General features: G+C 42.3%; 1 protein-coding gene across 5 annotated transcripts in view; it reads right to left on the bottom strand.

Annotated features, from left to right (window-relative positions):
* LOC101166565 (protein FAM49A) overlaps nt 1–22761 on the bottom strand; it is a 31487-nt gene that overhangs the window by 3145 nt on the left and 5581 nt on the right. Inside the window, exons 2-9 of one of the 5 annotated variants that reach the window (XM_011480901.3) lie at nt 12340–12432; nt 8092–8171; nt 6165–6244; nt 3489–3610; nt 1845–1950; nt 956–1092; nt 286–363; nt 91–207 (exon numbers count right to left, since the gene is read on the bottom strand). In XM_011480901.3, coding sequence (XP_011479203.1) covers nt 91–207; nt 286–363; nt 956–1092; nt 1845–1950; nt 3489–3610; nt 6165–6237 — 633 coding nt within the window. In that variant the 5' untranslated portion in view covers nt 6238–6244; nt 8092–8171; nt 12340–12432. Of the gene's footprint in view, nt 1–90; nt 208–285; nt 364–955; nt 1093–1844; nt 1951–3488; nt 3611–6164; nt 6245–8091; nt 8172–11248; nt 11640–12339; nt 12433–22761 lie in introns of those variants that run through there. The other 4 variants (XM_004073878.3, XM_011480902.3, XM_020707145.2 and 1 more) reach the window with 4 other exon arrangements.

The raw sequence follows: 22761 nt of genomic DNA, 5'->3' as shown, positions 1-22761 counted from the left end.
AGCTCTGATATTGCACCCCTAATGTTAGGTTGGGGGTGTGAGGGGCTGTAAGCTAGTGGGAGGGGAAGCCTTGCATGCTGGAGGCGGTACCTCAGAAACAAACTTGGTGGTGGCGTTACTCAGAGTTTTCAGCATCGGCGTTGCTTCAGCGTAGAACAAGGACATCCGATTGGCCATCTCATTGTTGACTTCATTCTCTGCTTCCAGCTGCACCCAAACAAATCAAACATTTATGTGCTGATGACAAAAATAAAGAAAAAAGAACCAGAGTTTTCTGTGCTGCACCTGCTGGTTGTTCAGCCGGTTCCTGCTGATGGTCCTCCTGTAGTAACTGAAGTCATTCTGGATGGCTGGATTTGTCATCTGTACAGAAAATCAGCTTCAATTCCATTCATCTGTTCAATATCTGAAATCATTGATCTGTTTGATTAAATTAGGGGGAAAAATGTGGTGTTTCTTGAGAAAAATGTTTGACTGAACTTTAGTTTAGATTAAAAGCTAAAAATCTTCACATTTTTGCCTTAAGTTAAAACAGCTGAACCCAAAACAAGCTAAAGACAGAAAAGTTCTGCAAACGCATCTGCAAAAAGCTGCCAATTGATGACAGATGCAGAACAAGCTAAGAAAACGCATGAACAATGGGGTAAACGTGCCCTGAGTATAGCTAAAATAAGATCGTAAATCTTTAAGAAATTGGGTAATAGTGATAAAAAATGTGCAAAATAACAACTCAAAAAATGATTTAAAAAATAAAATATGACTACCCTATCAAACTGATCAAGTGGTAGGATTAAAATAGGATTTTAATGAACCGGATGTGTTTTTGTAGTAGATTAACCAGTGTTGGTTTTTGGAGAAAATATATTAAGGTTGAATCTCTGATAGAAGCAGGGACCTCCTGTCGTCCTGCTGAAGCCTCAAACATGCAGGAGGACCAGCTGAGGGATTTTTTCACCTTCAGTTCATCAAAGCTGAGAGTGAAGTGCAGGATCTCTGCGAACTGCTTGGCCAGGGCCTGCTCCCGCTCCAGGTGCTGCATGGGAGCATAGGGCGGGCTCGTCAGCGCCTCCAGCAGGCTGCGCAGGGCATTCTCTGCAAACACAAGCATACCTCCCCGTCACTCACCTGCCTGCGGTCACATATATGAGGAGAGAACAGCAGAACCTTCATAACAGAACTGGGTGAACTGGACGGATGTCACACAGGGAGGGTGTCTGACCACACAGCTACAACACCCAAACACTCTGAATCCTCCCTGGCCCCACACAGGGTCTCCAACTACACCTTTTTTGCTGGTTTTGCATCCTGCAGCACATCGGAGTCGGACCTCAGGAGGCTCCATTACCTGAAGCCTCCTGGGGCCTCATCTCTTCCTCTGCATCAAAAATGGATGAGCAGCTTCTATAAATACTTCACTCAAGTGTTTAATCTGAAAGGGCTGGGCCGGAGCCCCGGTGTCCCTCCTGCTGTCGCCCCAGAGCTCTGATGATTCAGAGAGGCTGGGCGGAAGCTCTTGAACCTTTCCTGAAGATGGCTGGACGCTCTGTGGATGTGCCGGGGGCGTTTGTGACGGATACGTTGTGACCAAAGATCGCAGAGAACAGTACGTCCCCGAGATGGAGGTATTATCAGTGCCGGACAGCCATGCACAGCTGTTGCCGTAGCAACGGCTGCCTAGCTGCTGGATCAGAGAGAGCGGGGAGGAGATGCTGAGGAATTCAACCCGTCCGACAGTCATTGCACCACTTGGCCCTGTTTCCTGCACCACCTTTCCTGGTGTTGATGCTGAAACGCGACACAGGTGTACCCCATCATTTGGTGCTGTGCTAGAAAGAGATGCTCACCCAGCCTGAGGGAGAACTCGTAGAACCTCTTCAGCTTGGCCACCAGGGGGCAGACAGCATTCCAGGCCTTTTCCTGAAGAGCCAGGTCTCCTGGGTTCTGGATGGCCTGGAGAGGAGGGGCAGACGTTGTTTTAAATGTCACATCAGAGACACCCTTTTACTGCAAAGACTGCATTTTAAGAGAAATAACTACTGATGGACTCAATATGCAGAGGAGTGGAAACTTTTATTTTTACTCACAGAGAAGAGTTCTGCTTCTGCTGAACATTTTTCCACTTCCCTTTGCGGGTCTGCTAGTTTTTATCGACAATCAAAAGATTTCAGTGCCTTTCAGACATTTTTAGTATAAAGTGAAATAACTTTAAAGCAGAAGTTACTCTGTTGCTGCACAATTTAACTCCAGTGATAATAATTTTCTTTTTTTTACGTGATGACTATAGATTTTTTTTTATATATCAAGCAGAATTTCTTCAGTTCCTCAAAAAGGCCTCAAATTAGCAGCACTGACAGGAATATTTGACCACTTCCAATCCTTCAGGTTAGTCTGGCATAATATTTAGACTCTGGAATTCATTATCGAGCTGGGAGAGTTTCTGTGTGACACTAGATCAGGCTTTTGCAACATGCAGCTCTAGAGTCAATGTGACGCTCTTTGACCCCTCCACTGTGGCTCTTTGGTTAAACTAAAACTACACAGTTTAAATTTGTTTTAAAACAAACATATTTTCATACTTTTAAGTTTTAATTGTGTTTTCTACTTTCATGTTTTATTATATTTGTATGTTTTTTTTAATCTATTTCTTAAATGTGTTTTAACTGTGTTTAGCTCTTAATGTACAGCGCTTTTTTCAAATTTTTATTGTGTTGAAGCGCTGTATAAAAAAAGAAAGTTGAACAGTCACATAAGTCATTCACAAACAGTTGAAGCACTGTATCCGTATCACTCCATGAGGTTCCTGACTACAGTACCCATAATGCTCTAGTCACCCGTCAAGTGGTGCAGCTTTGTATTTACTACTGTCAAATATTTTGACTGACGTTTGGAGGCTATGTAGCACAGAAAATCAAATGAAGCTCAGTGAGCACAACCAGAATTAAGGCGCACCAGATTATAAGGCAGATCTGGAAAAAAAAAGATTTTGAGTGCAATTTATTATCCGGTGAGGGTCACTTAATTAGTACTGATTTATTTTTAGTTTGTTAGATTAACCAATTTTTGGCTGAGAAGCACCACAAACTAATAAGGGGTGTCTAGTCTTTTTATTTTCTAAATCACTGCTGACATACTACCTACTATTAAATTTGTTGCATTAAAATGATACTACCCGGTGCAGAATGGCAGGAAGTCACCCAAACCTCTATCAAAATGTACATACTATTTCAGTTGTATACTATTTAAAAATGCTATTTTCTCTGTTAAATTTAACCAAAAATAACATTTTCTGAACATTTGTCATAAAAGTATCAGTAACATAAATACAAATAAGTGTATTACTTTTCTAAAGACTTTGTTGGTCTGTGAGAAATCAACCCAAATGGCATTTTAAGTGTTGAAGGTTGCAAACCCTGGCACCAGAGTGTTTGGCCTGGTGAGGGTCACGCTGCGTCCTGCCCGCCCCCTGCCCATGCCTGCCCGGCCCTCACTTCTCGTATCTCCTGCCCTGCGCCGTTGTAGGACTGCAGCTCCGCCAGGATCCCGTGAGCCTCCTCCAGCACGGCGCTGACCTGGTTCCACACGGCCGTCTCCGCCTCTGTGGGCTGGGCATCTGCGAGGAGAAGGAGCGGGAAGTGTGATGCCAGATGCAGGAAAACAGACGTTGAGGGGAGGGGCCAGAGCACAGGGGAGGTGTTAGGGAGGAGGCGAGTGAGAAAGGAGAAAATAAGAGAGGAAGAACTGAGGAGAAGATGCTCTGAGCGGTTCCACGGCGGCATCAAATTTCACCCCGATTCAGAATCAAAAAGCTTTGCAGCTGCATATTTTCAGGGTTGGGGGGGAGGGGGGCACACTCTGTCACACAGTGAGGTCTGATTCTCTGAGAAAATATTTTTCATGAAGGCTGAACTTCATCACTGGAGTCTCTTCGGACTGTAGTCCATGTAGCAGGACTTCTGAGGCCTCTTTGGGGTTTTGGCTCCATTAGACGCCATACAGACTTATCGTCTCCCTCTCACTGGTTTTTACTTCCCCTGAAGGTTTTTCTTTAAGCTTTAATTTTGAAAAAATGTACAGGGGGGGGGGACACAGCAGGTTGGAGGGCTGAATTGTCCCCCTGCCAGCTGAAAATCGAGCATTACCTTCAAGTTTTTGCTGCAGGACTCCACCCAGTCACACTTCTGCTTTCAGCTCGCACCCATGAGAGTTGGAGGAAACACGATGTAGGTCATGTTCTCCTGAGTGATGAGGGTCTCCTGCTTTGATGTCTGTGACTCAGGTGCAAAGTGAAAGCAGAGTCGTGTCCAGACGGCGTTCTGCATGCAGCAACACTACTGCTGAAGGGGTTTCTCTGCAGCGAGACGGGAGTCAGGGGAAATTTGGCATCATTCACGCTTTTATTTTTCTTTTTTTTCTTTTTTCAGCTTGTGTCTGTTTTTGTTCAACATTCTGGGGCCACACGAGAGAAAAGTGAACCTGGAGACGCAAACCCTTTTTTGATGCTAATAAAGTTTTATTATCCAAAAAAAGGTTTGTTTGAACAATAATATTTCTCTATTTGCCAACTCAAATGTAATTGTTTCTAAGAGGCTTTGTGGTTTTAGTCAAAAATTCATGAAATACATGTGGAGCATCGTAGCTGAAAAGGCTGTGGACAAAAAGCCATATATATCCATCATCAGAAAATGGCCATAAGAACATGTTAAAAACACAGTTTTCATCAGAGTGTATCCTTAATAAACTGGAAGTGGTTGTGGAGGTTAGGACCCCCCCCCCCCCCCCCCCCCCCCCGAAGCAAAAGTATTAACATTTTTGTGTTAGTCAAAGCTAAAAACAGATTGTTATTTTGCCCTTTGATAGGTGATGTGATTTCGGGACACCTCTGGTAAATAGAATAGACTTTTTTTTTCTTTTTCATTTAGAACAGAAAGTCTTAACTGCAGCTCTGGCTCCTGATGCTTCAAATCATGTTCTGTAAAAGGACAAATGTAGAAACGTTGGCGCACGCGTAATTCTTCTCTTCACATGTTACCCAAATGTCTCGTCTGTTCTCTTTTCTCTGTGTAGCTGTCAATCGATTTGGCTTCACTGACTCGGCAGACATGAAAGTCATTGGTCTCTGGTTAAAGCAACCTGGTATCTATGTGACAGAGGTGTGTGCCCCCCCCCCCCCCCCCAGCTGTGGAGGGAGGGCTCACATGGGCGTGGGGGGAGAAAGAGGAAGAGGTCGGATGCTCATTCCACTTGCTTTGAAGTGGACTGAATCACATGCATCATAAAAGAAGGCGGGAAGATTCAACAGCAGAAACTTCTCGCCAGCAGTGAGCATTTTAGTGAAACACACCAAAGGAGGAGGAAGAAGACAGCTGTTAAAGAAGGAAAGTGGCAGAAGAGCAGCAGAACATGTGGAGACAGGGTGCTAAATGTCTGCATCTTAACGTTAGTACGTTTGTGTTCTGTTAAACGATTTTCTCCAGAAGTGACTCTGAAAGCATCAGTACATTTTCAGGCTGTGACGGTGAAGCCAAGAAGGGAGGGAGAAGTTTTCTCCAAAACTTAGAGTTGAGGACTTTTAGCAGGGCTGGTGGCATTTAGCTCAGTGATCAGACACGTCTCAGTTAAATATTCATATCTGTAAACCTAGACAGAAGCTTGAAAATGTACTGATCTGCTTCACATCTCCCGCCATGATTGTATGAGGAAACCTCTTAGCGATGACTTTGGGAGAATCTACTGCTGCATGGAAAGAGCTGTTAGGATAGATGTTTCCACAGGACTGAAGACGAAGGGGAAAGGACAGTTAGTCTGTCACTCAGAGTGGGAGCCACGCTGATACACCTCGGTCAGACACACAGAAGAGGATGATGACGAAAAAGAATGGCTGAGAGGACTGACATTCACTGTTTAAGGATATCAAAGCTTTTTGTTGCAGCAGCAACTACGATCTGAAGAAGATTCTTTAGAGAGGAGCCCAGTAAGTCTCAAATGTTAGTCCCCTGAGCAGAAACCAAAAGATTAAGACCAAGGAGGACAAGAGGAGGTGTTGAGGAGGAGCAGAGGTGGAACAATGGTTAGCTAAGATGATCAGAATGACAAAAAAAAGAAAAGGCAAAAGGTATCAAACAGGTAACTTAAAACAAACAAACAAAAGAAGCGGATGGTCTCACGTTCAAAGTCAAGGAAAACTATTGGGCCATGCTCAAGTTCGGCGCAAGCCAGCACTTTCAGGAGGTTTCCCATGAGCCCCCTGGAACAGAGAGAGGGGAGAAGTCTGTGGGTGATGGAGGGCAGGGTGTCGGGGGTTGTGCGCACGTTGGTGTGTGAACGTGTGAGTTGTGTGTGTTGAGGTGGGGGATCGGATAAGTGGTTGGTTGTTGGAACGGCGTGGTGGGAGTTCGCCTTGGGGGAGGCATGGCTACCTGGACACGGGGATTCCTTTAGTCCCACTCTTCTAAATTCAGGCTCAATGGTAGAGACCAACCAATTCAGTTGAAGGTGCACCCCTCCTTTGAATTTCATACTTTTTGGTGTAAAGACAGGATAAAAGCACCAAGTCTGTTCTTTCAAAAACTCTTATTGTTCATTTCTCTGTTTGATTCATCGATTGTTTATGAGAACTGGACTGAGGCAGTGTGTATGACGTCCCCCATAGAAAGTAGTTTACTTCCGGCTCGAACCAAATGATGTAAATTCTGTTGCCCCGATATGGACGTTGCCATGTTGGAACCAGACGTCAAACATCAGTAAGCTGATTGATCCAAGTCGGTCTAAGTCTACTTTTGTTTAACAGCCATTCTCACCAATCAGGAGTGAGCTTGTTGGAAGGCCACACCCCTACTACTTGAAAGCAGATTGGAGAAATTCTGTCAATCAAATGTTTTGAACGTTTAATGTAAGATCACCTACTTTTATTGAAACATCTGGTTGATCAGTTTATAAATTTGAAATACAGAAAAAATGTGAGAAAGGGGATTGTCAAAAACAAGATAATAAACGGATCAGAGTAAGAATGTTTATTCTGACCAACAGAATGACTGACTAACAGCTGTTTGTGTCTCTACAGAAGTCTATGGGCTTCTTGGAACCAGCAACTACTTCCTGTTTGGAAGGCTATGGGGGAGGGGTCACTCCATCCAGTTCTCATATACAGTCATTGGTGCTGCTTTAACTGACCAAATTCCAACATGGAAGCCTTGAAACATCAAAATTATCCCACATCCTAGTTCCACTACTTCTGTTCTTAACCAGGTAGATGATTTTTTTTTTACTCAACCCACTTTTCATGTTTTCTGATTGCACATGTTTTAAAATCTAACACATTTGTAAAGATAATCAGGACTTAAAATGTGATTTCTTTCTATTCTTATTTTTGTTCTGAAAATTAGACCTGGAAAGCAAATTTACCTAAGCAACCATGACATCCCATAACTACCAACTGTCATGATTGTTTTCTTCTCTTTTAACACTGTAAGATGCTAAACTAAAAGCTTCATGTAGTCTGCACATCGGCTTGTAAATAATTCATATTTTCACGGCATCCAGCTGCAACTTAACAGCTTAACAGCATGTGGGGAAGAACATTTGTTGTTGCACCTGTTTATCTGTTCTGTACACTCTTTTTTTCTCCAGTAAATAGGATCATAGAAAAAATAATTGTATTTGCATTATAGTTAGCATGAGCTGATGATATCAGTGGAATTTTGCACCAAAAACGATGGATATTTTCTTCAAAAAGTAATAAATTACAGAAACAAATTAGCTGCTGCAGTCACATTTGATATGATGAAGTGCTAAAGTGATGCTATTTTGTAAATATTGTGAATTTGATTTGTTCCCATGTTTGTCGTCCTTCATATAATTGGAAGGGCGGGACATAAACACCTATCTGCACCATTACAGGACGGAGAGTGGGACTAAAGAGCATCTGATAATGACAAACCCCTCCCTGAACAACACTCCATCACGCCGTCAACAACTCAGCAGCTTGCATCCGCACATGCCCTCCCCCTGTCCCACGCTCTGACCTCCCACGGCACACTTCTGCTCCACACTCACAGTGCACGGCCACATGCACACGCCCCGACGCTCACTTACTTTCAAAGTCCAGGAAAAAATGTGGACAGTTCTCTAAATCCTTGCCAAGGACCTTAATGAGGTTCCCCATGGCTGGCGACCTGGACGGGAGGAAACAACAAAATGCATACAGAACCTGGCAACCCACGGTCAGATGAATAAAAGCTGGCCGAGCTGTTCATTGGTGTCACCCAACTTTTCTTTAATCCTCCTGTCTTCCTTCTCTCCTGACGTCAAAATCAATTCTTTTTAAATCACTTTACAGGTTATTCAAAAGTCCACTTTGCTAAATTATTTATCTGACCATGGCAGTCAATTAAAAAAAATAACAATGAATCTAAGTGACAATTTAGTTTTGGGTTAACATTTAGAAACAAACCTTCCTTAAAATTGCTGCAATCTCGCCGCCCTCAGCAGCACGGGTTCAAGTGGTCACTTCCATTGAAACGTCTACTTGGCCGCATTTATAAATGCGGGTTTCAGGCATCCGCATTCAAGTACGATTCAAGGACCATCTTTCGTCTCTACGTACAAAATGCACTTCAACTGAACGCACATTGAGAGTTAAACCCGACCGAAATTTGAACAAATTTGGTAGTGACGTATGGATGGCGTTCGTTTTAATTCACGAAAGTCCCAGCTGTCTGAAAATTGATCAATAAGGAGAAATTAATGGCTGTGTCAGAATTCCTCCCCTACTCACTCCATAGTGCACTATATTGCACGTTCACCATTATGTAGGGCTGTCCGAATCTACAATTCCAAAATCGACTCCCTGTAGAAATTTCCCAGAAGTCTTTGGAAAAAACCAGCATGCATCAACGCTCACTAAATTGGCCGGAATTCCAGGACATGATGTCTTTCATATATCAGAATAGAGCTGTGAAAGACAAAGCCTGGATCAGGATTGACCAGATTTGCACCGCTTTGACATCTCAGATCAAGTCTCTTCCAACTGCAGGTGGCAGACATGGACAAGTAAACAGTAGATAAAAAGAAGAAGTATGTCCTTTTCATGTCCAGTATAACACTGTAGGATAAATGTGCATTCAAGAATGGGTTTAGGGCGTTCTTGAACGCGCGTCACATGGGTTGGTGTGGCCACTTCCAATAAGAAGTCTATGGACACGCAAGCATATGCGTTACAGCCTTGCATGTCAAACAATGCTCATATTTTGCTGTATTTATATTTTAATTACTTTGTTTAATTCTTTCCGCGGTGTGAATGTTAAGGGGCGACATAAAGACTGTGAATCCTCACAGCTGACAACACAGCTGACTCCTCCTCCCCAAAAAAATGACCAGAGTGCTGGACAGTCCTGATGCTTCAGGTTTGTTTCTTTAAACTCCATCAAAGCACACAGACTCCTTTCTGCTGAGCTTGTCTCCACATCATTGACTCCGATTTGTAATTGGGATCGTTTCAAAAGGTATTTTGGTTTATGTTCTTCCTTTATTTCCATGAAATGGTGGAATTTCTCCTGGATTTCTGGTGAATATTTCCTCTGTGAAATGAATAAAGTTCTGTTTTATGAACAAATAAATGTTTCCAAAAAACTTCACTTGTGTCTCGTCTCTCTAAAGGACGGCAGTTCGACTTTTTTGTGTAATTTCCTTCCTCCTTAGTCGTATCTATGAAGTCCTCTTAGGCTCCATCAGCTGCGGATGATGGACCAGATGTTCGTGGACCCTGGAGTTGACCTTTAATTTCTCTTTTAGTCATTCAGGTTTCCATTGCGGGTAATAACCCGGCTCTGTAGCTTTGCTCTTACAGCTTCATTGTTGGAGGTTGGTTCAGCCAAGGCACAGAGGTATAGCGGTCAACTTTTGATCAGAAGATTGCATTTCTCACCCTGCCTGTTGAAGTGTCCTTGGGCAAGAGACTTCTTGTTGTAGGTTAGTGCCATTGTGTGTGAATGAGACTGAAAAGCGCTACATAAGAATACGGCGTTTTACTATTCTTGTGGAGCTTCAGAATACTCTGAGCAGCTCTAGCAACGTTAAACTGCTTGGAGAAGTTCTTGCAGTCTTTACCCTCAACATGCTGATCATTAGCCTTATAAAACCCACAGTGTGGAACAACCATGTCTCCAAAACACATGGAGACTTTAAAGAGGTGTAGTGACGATCACAGATATAAAGAAATGTGTCGCTGATCAGAGGTCACGTCTGACTTTAACATGTTCCTGTGATCACATCATTTAAATAATCGATTTAAAACAGCAGACATAAGGGTTTAAGTCCAGACCTGTTTCATTAGTTTGTTTTTGACGATTCTATGAAACAGAAATCCAAAATGTGCCGTTCACCGTCTGATCTTCTGTAAACGTTTAGTCGTTCTTACGTTTGTCAGTTTCAGAGGATTTCAGAGAACATTTTTCTTTTGTTACACTGGAACATGTCTCCAGTGTAAGAATTAAAAACTGGAGCATTGGTCCAAATGTGTGCATTACATGAAAAATGCAGCCCAAACTCTCATCAAACAAGATGAGTCTCACTTGTCAAGTTCAAAAGCCTCCTTCCTTCATTATCTTTCATTTGGTGGACGGGGGCAGGCAGCTGCCGAGTTCTGCTTCCCTACTGTCTGCATTAGTGCACAGCGGGGGCCGCCAGCATCCCCGGGTTTGAATGATTCATGATCAGAGTTAATATGTTTATGAGACGCCGCAGAAGCCGGCATCAGGTCGCTTCAATGAGGACTGCGTCTGTTTGATTACAGGTCTGCCTGTGAATGCGAGGCCAGGCCCAGCTGAATGCTGAGTCACCGCCATCAAACCCGACTTCAACGTTTCCACCACCTGCTTCTCCCCGAGCAGGTCTCATGCATTCATGAATCCAGATTCTTCAGCCTGACAAGGTGATTGCAGAAGAGTCCAGCTGAGCTGCAGGCCACCAACTTTCTGATGCGCGAAGAGCTCATTGTTGGTGGAGCAGGCTCCCACCCGCCACCTCCACCCGACGCGCAGAAAAGGGAGCGAGGAACAGCGTGCGGTCCTTTCTGAGAGCAGAGCTCGGCTGACTGTTGCCAGGATACGGTTGGCCTGGCAATGGGCTCTCCTCCGATGAAGATGGAGAAAAACAGGCTCTGTGCACTCGGTTTAACAACAGTGAGCTCATGCAGGACGCAGTTTTGATCTCAGAAAGCAGGAAATAAAGCTGCTGGACGCACTCTTCTTACCCCTTTCTCCTCTCAGAGCTCCGGTCTCTGTCTCAGGCCTCAGTTTCTGATCCTGCAGTCTTCCTCTGACCTTCCTCCCCTCAGCGTCCTGAAACCGCTGTGATCGGTCCTGAAACCGCTGTGATCGGATCCCCGGTAAGCCCCACTCAGAGCCCCACTGTGACTCTCAGAGACTGATGCAAACTTCTGCTCTGGCGTTTTCTCTCTTTGTCTCTCGGTTTGTGTCCTTCACACTTCTCGTTTTTATTTAAAGACTTGTGGTTTGCTCTATCAGCTCGGCGGATGGCCCGCTGCGCTTCTTTTTTGGTTTCCCTTGCTGGGTTTGTAGATGTTGCTCTGCTGCTGCTGGTGTTGTTGGTGGTGGTGTTGCTGCATAAAGTGGAGGCTGTTTTCAGTACTTTTTCTGAAGTCTTTATTTGTCACAGAAAAAAAATCCTTTTCTCTTCTAGTTTCTGACGTCAGAGTGGGTTCCTCAAAAAAACACAAAAAAAACCTCCTCTGATGCGCTCCATCCTGCCTAACTTCTTCTTTTTCACGGAGTTTCTGTGTCTTTTCAAGCTCGTGTCCATCTTTCAGGCTAACATGGCTGCCTTCATGTGCAGAGAGGCCTGCGTGAGCGGGTCATCCATGATGTGCTGAAGCTGCTAGAAGAAGGGTGGGGGGAGTGTGCTTGGCGGTGCTGGCTTCTCTTAGATGCAAACGCACATACCGTTTGGAGCCGGCCAGCATGGAAGTGGAGCAAAGTGCCTCGCTTATGCAACTGCCCTCCTTCACAGAGCTCTCATCTGCAGTCCAGCGAGGAGAAGCAACAACGAGAGGCTCCTTTAAGCCTCATACAGACACCGCTTGGTGCCTGATGGCGCTGAAAGGAAAAGGAGCCTCCTGTTCCAGCCTCCACACTGAACATCTCCCCAAATTCACACTCTTTCTGTCTGTCATGTGACCAACTTCTATCTCAATGGAATGGATTTCTCCAATTCAGACAGCAGCTCTTCTCTCTAACGTCTTTCACTTCACTTCCAGAAGCTGGATCTAGACTTCCTTCACATCTTCCCCTCTACTTAACCTTCAACTATCCGCTTTCTTCCTACCTTCTTCACTTGTGCTTTTCCCACTCGAACACTTCAGAGCATCAAACAGGGCGTGTCCGCTCCTCACTGTGGTTACAGCATCAGCACCAACACCTGGCAAAGAAAAGAAATAGAATGAGAGAAGGAATTAAACATCACAATCTGAGAGGACTGTTTTCTGACTCTGTGAGGGACAGTTAACCTGGAGGCAGCTGATTGGCTCCTAAAACCCCCATGACCCCACACAGGACTGAGGTGAGATGGATGGATGGATGGATGGATGGATGGATGGATGGATGGATGGATGGATGGATGGATTCAAGTTGGATGCAGTTCAAAACAACAAAAGAGCATCAACAGTCTGAAATGTCTTCTTTCTTTCACTGGACACTTTCATTATTATGTATTTTTCTTTATAAGCTTTCCTTTTTTTGTGGTTTTTGTTTTTCTCACTATTTTTATTTGAAATAAGTTTTACAAACAGAAGTGAGATTTCTGAATGTATCATTTAGAGCCTGAGTGTCAGTTTTCCAGTTTTTGAAAACTTTCTTTAAATAATCTCCCTGATTTTCAAACAGACATCAGTTTTAACCATTTTTAAATTCACAAAAAATTAAATGAATCTGAAGGTTTTCTTTGCACATTCAGACTCAAAGTTAGCAAAGCGTTTTACAAAAATAGTTTGCACGAGTCATTTTTTAAAGAAGCAGATTTTAAATCCACAGAACAAAGTGGAACAAAGATTTTTTTTTTAAACCTGTTGCTAATAGAGCAGCAAAGCTCCATGGTTATCTCATTTAAAGAACGTGGTGGTGAGTTACAGAGATCCGATCAGGCTAAAAACAAAAGACGGTTTCCATTCCTGCTTTTCTGGAGAACGTTTTTCATTTCTAATGCTCAATAGTTAAAGAAGACATGAAAGGATTCCACAGAAAACCTTAGAAATTTAGAGTTTCCCTTTTGTTTATACTGCTGTCATGCTGTCAGGCAGTGTAATCTTTTATGCAGTCTGAAAACATTCAAGCTCCTGCTTCTATCAGTGCGTTTAGGTTTCTTCTCTCATTTGCTGTGCGTCTCACACTGGCTCGTGCTCTGACTGCTGTAACTATTAACACGGCTGCTGCTGGCCTTGCATCATCGCATCTCATTGCAGGGGGGGGGGGGGGGGGGGGGGGGGCGACGCAGGATATCTGCAGAACAGTTGCCATGGAAACAAAAGTTCTCAGTTATCACACAAAGATTGGATGAGACTTTCTTCCATAGTCTGAGTGCGTGGGCAGAAAAAGAACAGTCTTTTCTGCATGTTGGATTTTTCCTCACAACCTAAGCATGTAGGTTGTGGCCGAGGAGTCCAGCCATCCATGAACACTGGACCTCTCAATCCAAGACACCGAAAACAGAGCTGAGGAGAAGCAGGCCGTTTTTTTTTTGAAGGTTTCCTGTCCTGTTGTGGTCTTTAGGGGACGTTTGATTTCTCCACCAGCAGAAACCGTTCCTCTCACCGTCTCTTTTTCCACAAAGAGTTTTCCAGCTCGCCTTGCAGCTGCTAAAACATTTAACAGATCAGGGTGCAGGTGTCTAACATTACCCCAGCCTCATTGCTCCTGCTGCACTGACGGATGGCTATTTTAAGCCCTGCTCATTAGCTGAAAGCCTCCGTTTGAGCTTTACACCACCTGTTTGCTTACTCAGCACTTTTTAAATGTGATCACAAACTTGTGCTTTTTCTTCTGCTTGGTACATCTCTATAAAGCGAAAGGGTGTGAGACTGAGCTGCATGAACAAACAATTAAGAACAACATTTTTGTGCCATTTTTACAGCTGTAATTCTTCATATAGTCTAAAATTACGGACTGTTGTTCTACACTTATAATTCAGATGTGATCAAAAATACGACCAGAATGTTAAAACCCAGATGGAAAACAAAAACAAAAAGAAAATGAAAAAATATCCACGGAGCTCAGGAAAGGCCTGTGGTGCACTGATGTATGTGACAGTTTCCAATGTTTGCTCCCTTCTAGGTTCAGATGAAAAGTCCTTTCAGTGTGCAGCCATGATGCCTATAGAGGCAAATATTCCAATTGACTAAAACGATGACAGAAAGCAAACACGCCACCTAAAGTTCTGAGTCTCCACGAGTTTCTCTTCCCGTCTTTTCATTCTTCGTATTTTCCTGCAGGTCCTTTTCTGTCCCAGTTTCTGTATATGAACTGATTTCGAAGCCTTTGGCTCACTTGAAAATTTAGGTTGTGACATATTTATGTAGTCAGTGCAAAACAAGAGCAGAAGAGGTGTCTTTGGGATCATCACCTAAAGAAGACCTGTTATTTTTTTTGTCTTTTTCTGAGCAAAACTGTTTTCTTATAATGTTAGACCACAGAAAATAAAAGTTTTCTGAGTTTTGGAGTTTGGCTCTGCAATGTTTACTTTGTCACATCAGTCCTGGACCTGGCTGCAGACAACAAGATGGCGCCCGGACATCCAGAACCAGAATCTTTCACCGGAACCGGAAGTTCATGTTCTCTCCCCCATTTCTGTTGGAAAACATTCTTTTTTTAAAATAATTCTCTTGTCGAAAAAGACTTATTTAACTGGAAATCCTATAACAGTTAATTTTCTTTCCGATTTTAAGCTTTAAACCTTTAACACCGGAGATGTCTCTGTCAATTCCTACTAAGCCCTATGACAAACCGTGACTCTATCAAGGTAAATCAGCTAATTCGCACACAAAAGCGACTTTGCACCCGGAAGCAGCACTTTAAAGCGACTTTTCATTGATATGCAACATGTTACTAATATAAAATGTTGCATGCCGACAAAAAAGTTGCTTTTCTCCGCGACAGAATAAGCTGATTCATGCTGATTGCATTAAGGGATGAAAAGTTACGGTAGTAGAAGGAATGTAAACATGGGAGCTAAAGCTTCGATGTAAAAGGATTGACAGTTTTACAAATATGAACCCTTTTTTTCATATCAATTTTGTCTTTTGCCCACATTTTAAACTCATCTTCCACACTAAAACTTCATTTTTTCCCAGATATCATAACAGCTACCGTTTAGTCACATTAAAAAGTTTTAATAAAAGGTGCTACAATTCTGAAAACTTGTGGAATTGCCGCTTCCGGCCAATGTCTGGGCGCCATCTTGACAGTTTCCAGGGTCCCCTCTTCACATCAGGAATCGTGAAACTGCAGTGAGCCAAGTAGGCCAGAAGGGGGCGGTACAAACACCAATTTTCTTATATTTTTTGGCCTTAGCTCGGTGAAATCCACAACTGTGTCTGCTGCACTGTTAAGTCTAAGAACTGAAGAACTGCAGTTTTTCCCTGGCAGGAAGGAGACAGTGGAGGTTTTACTTGGATGGACTATGAATCACGAGGAAAGCTTTATGACCAGCACACCCTCTTTACTTAAGGGTGGAGTTCAACTGGCCAGGAGTCTGCTGAAAAAATGGGACATCTGTGTGTGTCTCTGTAACAGTGTCAGCAGACTTCTGCATGTCAGGAAAGTTCATTGTTGAATGATACTGTTTCAATAAAATATTGTTTTAAATTTAGTTCAATAAACACTAATGTGTTTATAATTATGAGTAACTGCAGCACTATTGTGGTGTGTGTCGCCCTATGGTGGACACTCCATCCATCTAGGGTAAACCTGTCCAGTAGTGGTTGGGATAGGCTCCAGCATGACCCTATGACCCCTGAAGGGATTAACCCTATATAACGTGTTCTTTGCACTACTGCAGCTCTTGGAGTCTTCACACAATAAATGCAATTCAGCAGATTCCAGAGGAGAAGTTCAGCCTTGTGCCTTTATGCAAGATTTTACGTAAGTAATGTACTGCATAACGATGCGAAGTCAACATGAAAAACCACTGTGATGATCACATGAATGGTCAAGGAGTTCCAGTGTGTCAAAAAGAGTGTGTTATTTAGGCCATTAAGTCCCACTCCAATCATCTTTTGATCTATTTTCATAGTGTTTCCAGTGGTCCTTTAATAATGATTATGTTGTTTTTAGCCAAAATTTAAAAGCCTGTGTTGTTTTCTAGGACATAGTTTCTGCGGAGCAGCAGGAGTTCATATGATTAGAAATTCACCTATAAGTTGTGGGCAACACTGTTGGTATGGAGTAAGCCTGCACTCATTTCCAGTCATCCCTTTGTTCTGATAGCTTACAAGCTCTCACAAGCCCAAGCTAACATTAAAGGTGAACAAAAACGATATCAGAGCTATCCAGGTGGACAGTTTAGATCCAGATTCCAGGTCAGACGAAGAAGAAAAAAAGACGTTAATGGATTTATTTGAGTGGATTATTAGAATGGAGCAGAGCAGGGAGCTTGTGACCCGCCCAGCATGTTCTATACTTAATAAATAAGATATTTCTTCCAACGGCATTTTCTCCTCGGCTCCTGATTCACAATGATTAGAATAAAGAAATACTAATCAGAAAAATACCACAAGAACTTGTTAAAAACACCAAAACGCTGTTGGTTTCTAATGGAATATCGATGGGTGCATCACTATTTCTGCTTGTGATTGTTTCATTGAAAGAAAAAGAGACAGAAAAGGAAAGAAAATGATCATTTACAAAAAAAATGCTGACATAAAGGCAAAAAAGAGTCAGCTTTAAAATGACGTGATTTGATATTTTTTAAAGGAACTACCATACATGAGAGTCCAAATGAATGACCTCTTGACCTGACACCACTCTTTCTGACATTTCTACACAAGTGCTGTGGTGGTCGGACAGTCGTCCATTAGTTAAATTTACTCCCAAGCATCCAACCAACAAGTTAACATTTTTCCCAGTAATTTGTTTATCTTAAAGTTCTTGAAACAAAAATTGGGGATTAACTGCATTTGTGGAGATGTTTAGCAGTAATATCCGTCACGGTAAAAGCCTGTTGTAATGATAGTAATGCAGACTGCAGAGGCAGAGAAATGCTTTTAGGACATTGCGATGGTGTGATGCTCTGCTCAGGGGAAAGATTTAGAAGATAGCAGAAGTGCCTCAGCCATGCCTTATATGAAACATTTGATGTTTGCTCAGATCTGCTGAGATCAGGTGCATAAACGTACATTTCTACTTCCTTTTGAAGCTGTCAGAAGAAGTCTCTCAGATTCCACGAAGACTATGATAGCAACAGTGCATTTATGAGTCCTGCCATGAATCAGTGTCATGCTAATCAAATATTAGACCACTCTGCTGTCTCCAGAGAGCAGACACAGTCCGAAGAGTCTGATCAAGCTTTGCCTGTGCAGCATCGGCTCTTTCAGAGACGACCTATGTTTAGAGACGGCAGGAGAGGCTGGAGGCCGACACCGGCGGCACAGAAGGAAAAGAGCAGAACCTGGAGTCACAGCACCGACGCAGGAGTCTGGCTGAAAAATGTTCTGTTTCAACAAAGTGGAAAAAGAGAAGCCAGAAAACTGAAAAGAAGGAAACAAGAGGAGCTCTAACCAAGAGGCTGGTCAGAGAGCAAAGAGGGAGGTGGCTGGTCAGACTGAGCGCTGATGGAATCCTCCTTTCAATTTGCCTCTGACCCCCACTCAGCCACCCATCACACTAACGAGCAAAGATGGACTCTGCTCTGCTGTTCATGGATGAGGTGAAGGCGGAAAAAGGTCAAAAAGAGAAGGACAGATTGGCAGGGAAGAAAAGCAGAGATACAGATGGAAGCAGAAGGCTGCCCTTCATCATCATCCTTCTTTTTCCCCACAATACAGCAGTTCGTGGCGCCTCCTGAAAAGGACTGACAAAGAAAATGAAGGCTCTGTCCGAATACACTCACTACTCTTTAACCCCTAAAAGACTACAAAGAGTATAACTATCCAGCATCCTGGACTGTAACCCTATAAAACCATTCGTATAATATTTGATACATGCATTTCTGAGACGCCTATCTTATCAGAATGATCAAAACTTCAATTAAAACGAATGAAAAGGGACGGCGTCCACACGTCACTACCAAATCCAAGTCCTTGATTGGCTAAAGTTTGACCTGGTTTAACTTTCGATGTTTGTTTAATTGACGCTTTTTTTAATGTAAAGAACGGAAACGGTTATAAAATGTGCATAGCGACACGTTGACGTGACAATTTCAAACGCAGAAGCCTGAAACACACAGATACATAGACTTTTTATTGAAAGTGGTCCTTATAACTGAGGACGATGTAAAACATAAAAATTTCTGAGTAATTCAAAAAATGTCAAACATTCTCTTTTTCTCTATGCTGCCATTAATATTTGAATAAGTCAGCTTAGCTTGGAGGCGTTTACAAAAGCACAGTGAAAAACATGCTTTAATTTCAGTGTTGAAGAACACTCTATAACAGTGAGCCCCTTCTCTTTATGTGCAAAGCTGGATGCTGCCAATTTGTGCTACTAAGAAAAGATCTGAAGTTTTGAGGTCTCAGGGTGTAATTCTGGGTTTGTGAGTTTTATGTAGTCCTTTTCTCAAACCCCCACTATCTGCAAACGAGGACATGGTCTCTATGAGCAGCTGCTCTGTGTTCTGATGGTTTGCTGGTTAATGTGAGTCAAGAAAACTGGTCTAATTACTGGCTGCTTTTGTGCACACGTTCAATAAAGATGCAAACAACATTTGTGCTGATTGGATTTTCATGGTGTGAGTCTTGATTGTACGATGTGCGCGGATGCTTGATATGTGAACGTTTTTACTTAAACATCAGGTCCCCTCAGGTCGTGGTGTTTATGTGTGAAAACCGGAGGTTAAATTTGAGAGCAATAAGGACTGTTGTAGCTTCATAGCTCCCTGCGGTGCTGCTATTTTCTCCGTCAGCTTTTGTTTTTCCTCTGAAACACAGCAGCTTCATGTTCATTAAGCTTTAGCTGATGGTGGGAATGAGGAGAAATGCTGCTAGGGTTGAATATAAAGATCCTGTAGCAGGATGTGTCACAGTACTGCTTCTACTTGTTGTGACATTTCCCAAGTGGATTTGTGGCACCTTTTGTGTCACAGGTCAAGGAGGTAAAAGGCTTTACTTGCATAAAAATACTAAAAATAGAAACTGTTGTATAATTTTTTTTGTTTATAAGCCTAAAGCAGAAACCAGAAAAATCCCTGAAAAGGATCTTTTTCAAAAACTGTTTCAAAAACTTGGATATTTTCTGCTACATTGTCAGGGCCTAATCTACTCTTACAAATAAAACCTAATTATTTAGCCACTATTTCCTTTTTTTAAAGATTCTGTATTTAAGAAAAAAAAACCAACAACAGCCAAAGTCAGATTGTTCCAATCCATTAACATTCACTCTATTAATAGTGTGTTTTTCACTGCGGGACAAAGTGTGAATGGTGTGAGTTTCGTTCAAAGTGTGTGATAGCTGAGTGTATAAGCACTCTAAAATACTGAATGTGGTTTCGGATCAGAGTTCTGAGCTCTGAATTCCTGTTAATAGCTCTATTCTCACTGATCTCTGCTAATTCCCGACCGGAAAAACAAACCAAACCTGAGTCTTTCTATGTGAGACTACAGCTCTTACAGTACCAACGACAGATGAGTCCAGACAAAAACTCAGCGACTGAATAGGCAGGTGAAATTGTGAAGGTCTCTGCAAGCTTAGTTATGATACCAGAAATGTTTAAATTGCACAATCCAGAGTGGTAATGAATGAAAAATTGGGGGAGGAAATCTGTTTGCTGTGACCTCTCAAGCAATGAAGCAGGTTTGGAAAATGGACGTATGACAATGAAATTGGGTTGGGGTTCCAAATCATACTGTAATGGTGTATCTTTTGTTACCAGAGAAACATAACTATCAACTGCTTTTATGTTACTGTCATGACGAAAATTAAAAAATGTCTCGAAGTACTTATAAAATGTCCTTTAGTACTATCTGAATTTTAGCAAAGTGAGAGCAAAAGCTGATTTTTTGGAGGCATTGTCACTATTTTATTCCAAATGACTTGAACCTATTTTTTCTGTAACATAACATAATTTCTTACCTAATATTTATCTTAAATGTAACAAAACCAAAAAAAGGAAGGAGTACTTTTAAATATGCAATTTCAAAAGTCTTTGAAAAGGATTAAGACTGTAGGTCAGTGTTGTGAGTGTATAGCCTTGTACTTAAATCAAACTTGACTCACAAAGCCTAGTTTTTTTCTCTGGGCTAACATCAAAGAGGTGACTTGTGACCCTCATGTTATCAATGCTCTACCAGAGTGAAATAGCATGCCCTTCACTGAGGCAATGCTGCAGTGTGTCTCACAAACTGGCATACAGGGTTACAGCATTACCTGTTCTGCTGGGAGGGACAGGGTAATTGCTGCTGCAACTTTGCATTCTGAAACCCCAGTTTCCCATGCAAGAACCAGATTTAAGCTGACATTCATTGAACAGAAGGTGTTGCACTGGAGATCTTGGCTGCTTTTGCAAAACTAATATTATTAATTTGAGATTTTCTACATTTGAAGGGCACAAGGTATTTTGTTGTTTGATGAAAGAAAAAGATAGAAGCCAAACTAATAAGAGCTAAATAACAAGCATGGCTGTGTGTCGATTTGTGAAAAAGCAACACAGTATGAGAGTCTCTTTTGTGTGATCAAACATGGGATAAAAACAGCCGGCATCCCTGTGTGCCCTGGCGTGTCTGGCAAACACAGACACTAACTTTGGGGTAATAAAATGAAAATATTGCATCTTTAAACTCCAACCACAGCTAAATTTGGCTCCGCTGGTATTCAAACACAGTTTATGACTTTTTTCCTTCTCTTTACGCATGTTTAGGCTACATGCTAACTTTGACATTTGGTGGAGGAGGAATTATGGTGTGGGCTTGTATTCAGGACTTGGGCTTGGCCCCTTAGTTCCAGTGAAAGGAACTCTGAATTCTTCAGGATACCAAAACACTTTGGACCATTCCATTTTGGTCCATAAAGACATGGATGACAAAGTCTGGTGTGGATGAACTTGACTGGCCTGCACAGAGTCCTGATCTGAACCCCATAGAGCACCTTTGGGATGAATTAGAGCGAAGACTGACAGGCAGGCCTTCTCCACCAACATCAGTGTGTGACCTCACCAATGTGCTTTTGGAAGAATGGTCCAAAATTCCTAGAAACACACTCCTCAACCTTGTGAACAGCCTTCCCAGAAGAGTTGAAGCTGTAATCACTGCAAAAGGTTGACCCACATCATTTGGGTTTGAAATAGGATGGCATTTCAGTTCATATGAGTCAAAGCGGGTGAGTGAATACTTTTGGTGAGATAGTGTATCGTCAAAGATTTCTGAGGTCCATCATGAGGAGAAATTAGTAAGTAGTGAAGGGATTTAGAAACCACCATAATGTGGAAACAAGTTTCTAAATTCCCTGTCAAATCCAAGGGTTAAATTAATGGAAGAAAAAAGGTACAGATAAAAGGTCCACTAACACCCTCCAGGGTGTTCTGTCATTAAACCACAGCTAGCATGCTCTCTGTTGTGATCAATGGGAACATGTTCAGAGTTCTGTTCAGCAAAAATGGAGGAAAGCAGGAAAAAAAACAGCCAACAGCATTTTAAAATGAAAGAGTCTGTACACAGGAAGCTCATTTTACTCTGAAAAACTGGCAACATCAATATTATTTTGATAGAATTGAGAATTTTAGTGGAACGTCACGGAAGAATAAATTATTCCAAAAAATGTTACTAAGAAACCAACAGGCTGTCCTACATGTTTTTATAATATCTGAACATGTTTACTTGTATTTTGCACAACGGCTCATCAAAAGCTGAATTACTGATTTATAGAAAATCTGAGTTTGTTTACCATAAATAAAAATATTTCTTAATAAAAAAATAATAATAATAAGTTTGAGGTTGGCTTAGAAAATATACATTTCGTTGTAGTCCATGGACATACAGGAAGTTGTGACAGAATCTATTAACACTTAAGTAATTTTATATTTCTTATTCATTCTTATTCATTCATTCATTCATTCATTTTCTTATCTGTTTGTTCCCTTTCGTGGTCACGGGGCTGCCGGAGCCTATCCTGACCACTTGCGGGCGAAGGTTGGGGACAGGTTGCAGTCTGTCGCAGGGCCAAAATCACACACCCATGCACTCTCACATTCACACCTTGGGACATTTTAGCGTAACCAATTTTCCTAAGAAGCATGTTTTTGAGATGGTGGGAGGAAGCCGGTGTCCCCCCCAAAAAAAAACATGCATGCATGGGGAGAACACGCAAACTCCACAAAGAAAGGTCCCCCGTTGATGTTCTGTTTCAGGTCCCCCAGCCCGGGAAAAGAAACCTGAACCAGGGGCCTTCTTGCTGTGAAAAACAAGAGCGCTGACCACTGCGCCTCTGTCCAGCCCAGGCTTTAAAGATACCCTGAGTATTCTCAGAAAAAGTTGATCAGTTTTTCCATTTGTTGTCTAAACTCACCCCTCCTTGTCAGTGCCTCATCAGTTTGATTGTTTTTAATTCTACT

The sequence above is a fragment of the Oryzias latipes genome, chromosome 11 (genome assembly GCF_002234675.1).
Source record: "Oryzias latipes chromosome 11, ASM223467v1".
Classification (NCBI taxonomy): Eukaryota; Metazoa; Chordata; class Actinopteri; order Beloniformes; family Adrianichthyidae; genus Oryzias; species Oryzias latipes.
The sequence above is the reverse complement of the archived record's forward strand: the minus strand, read 5'-3'. Positions and strand labels throughout refer to the sequence as shown.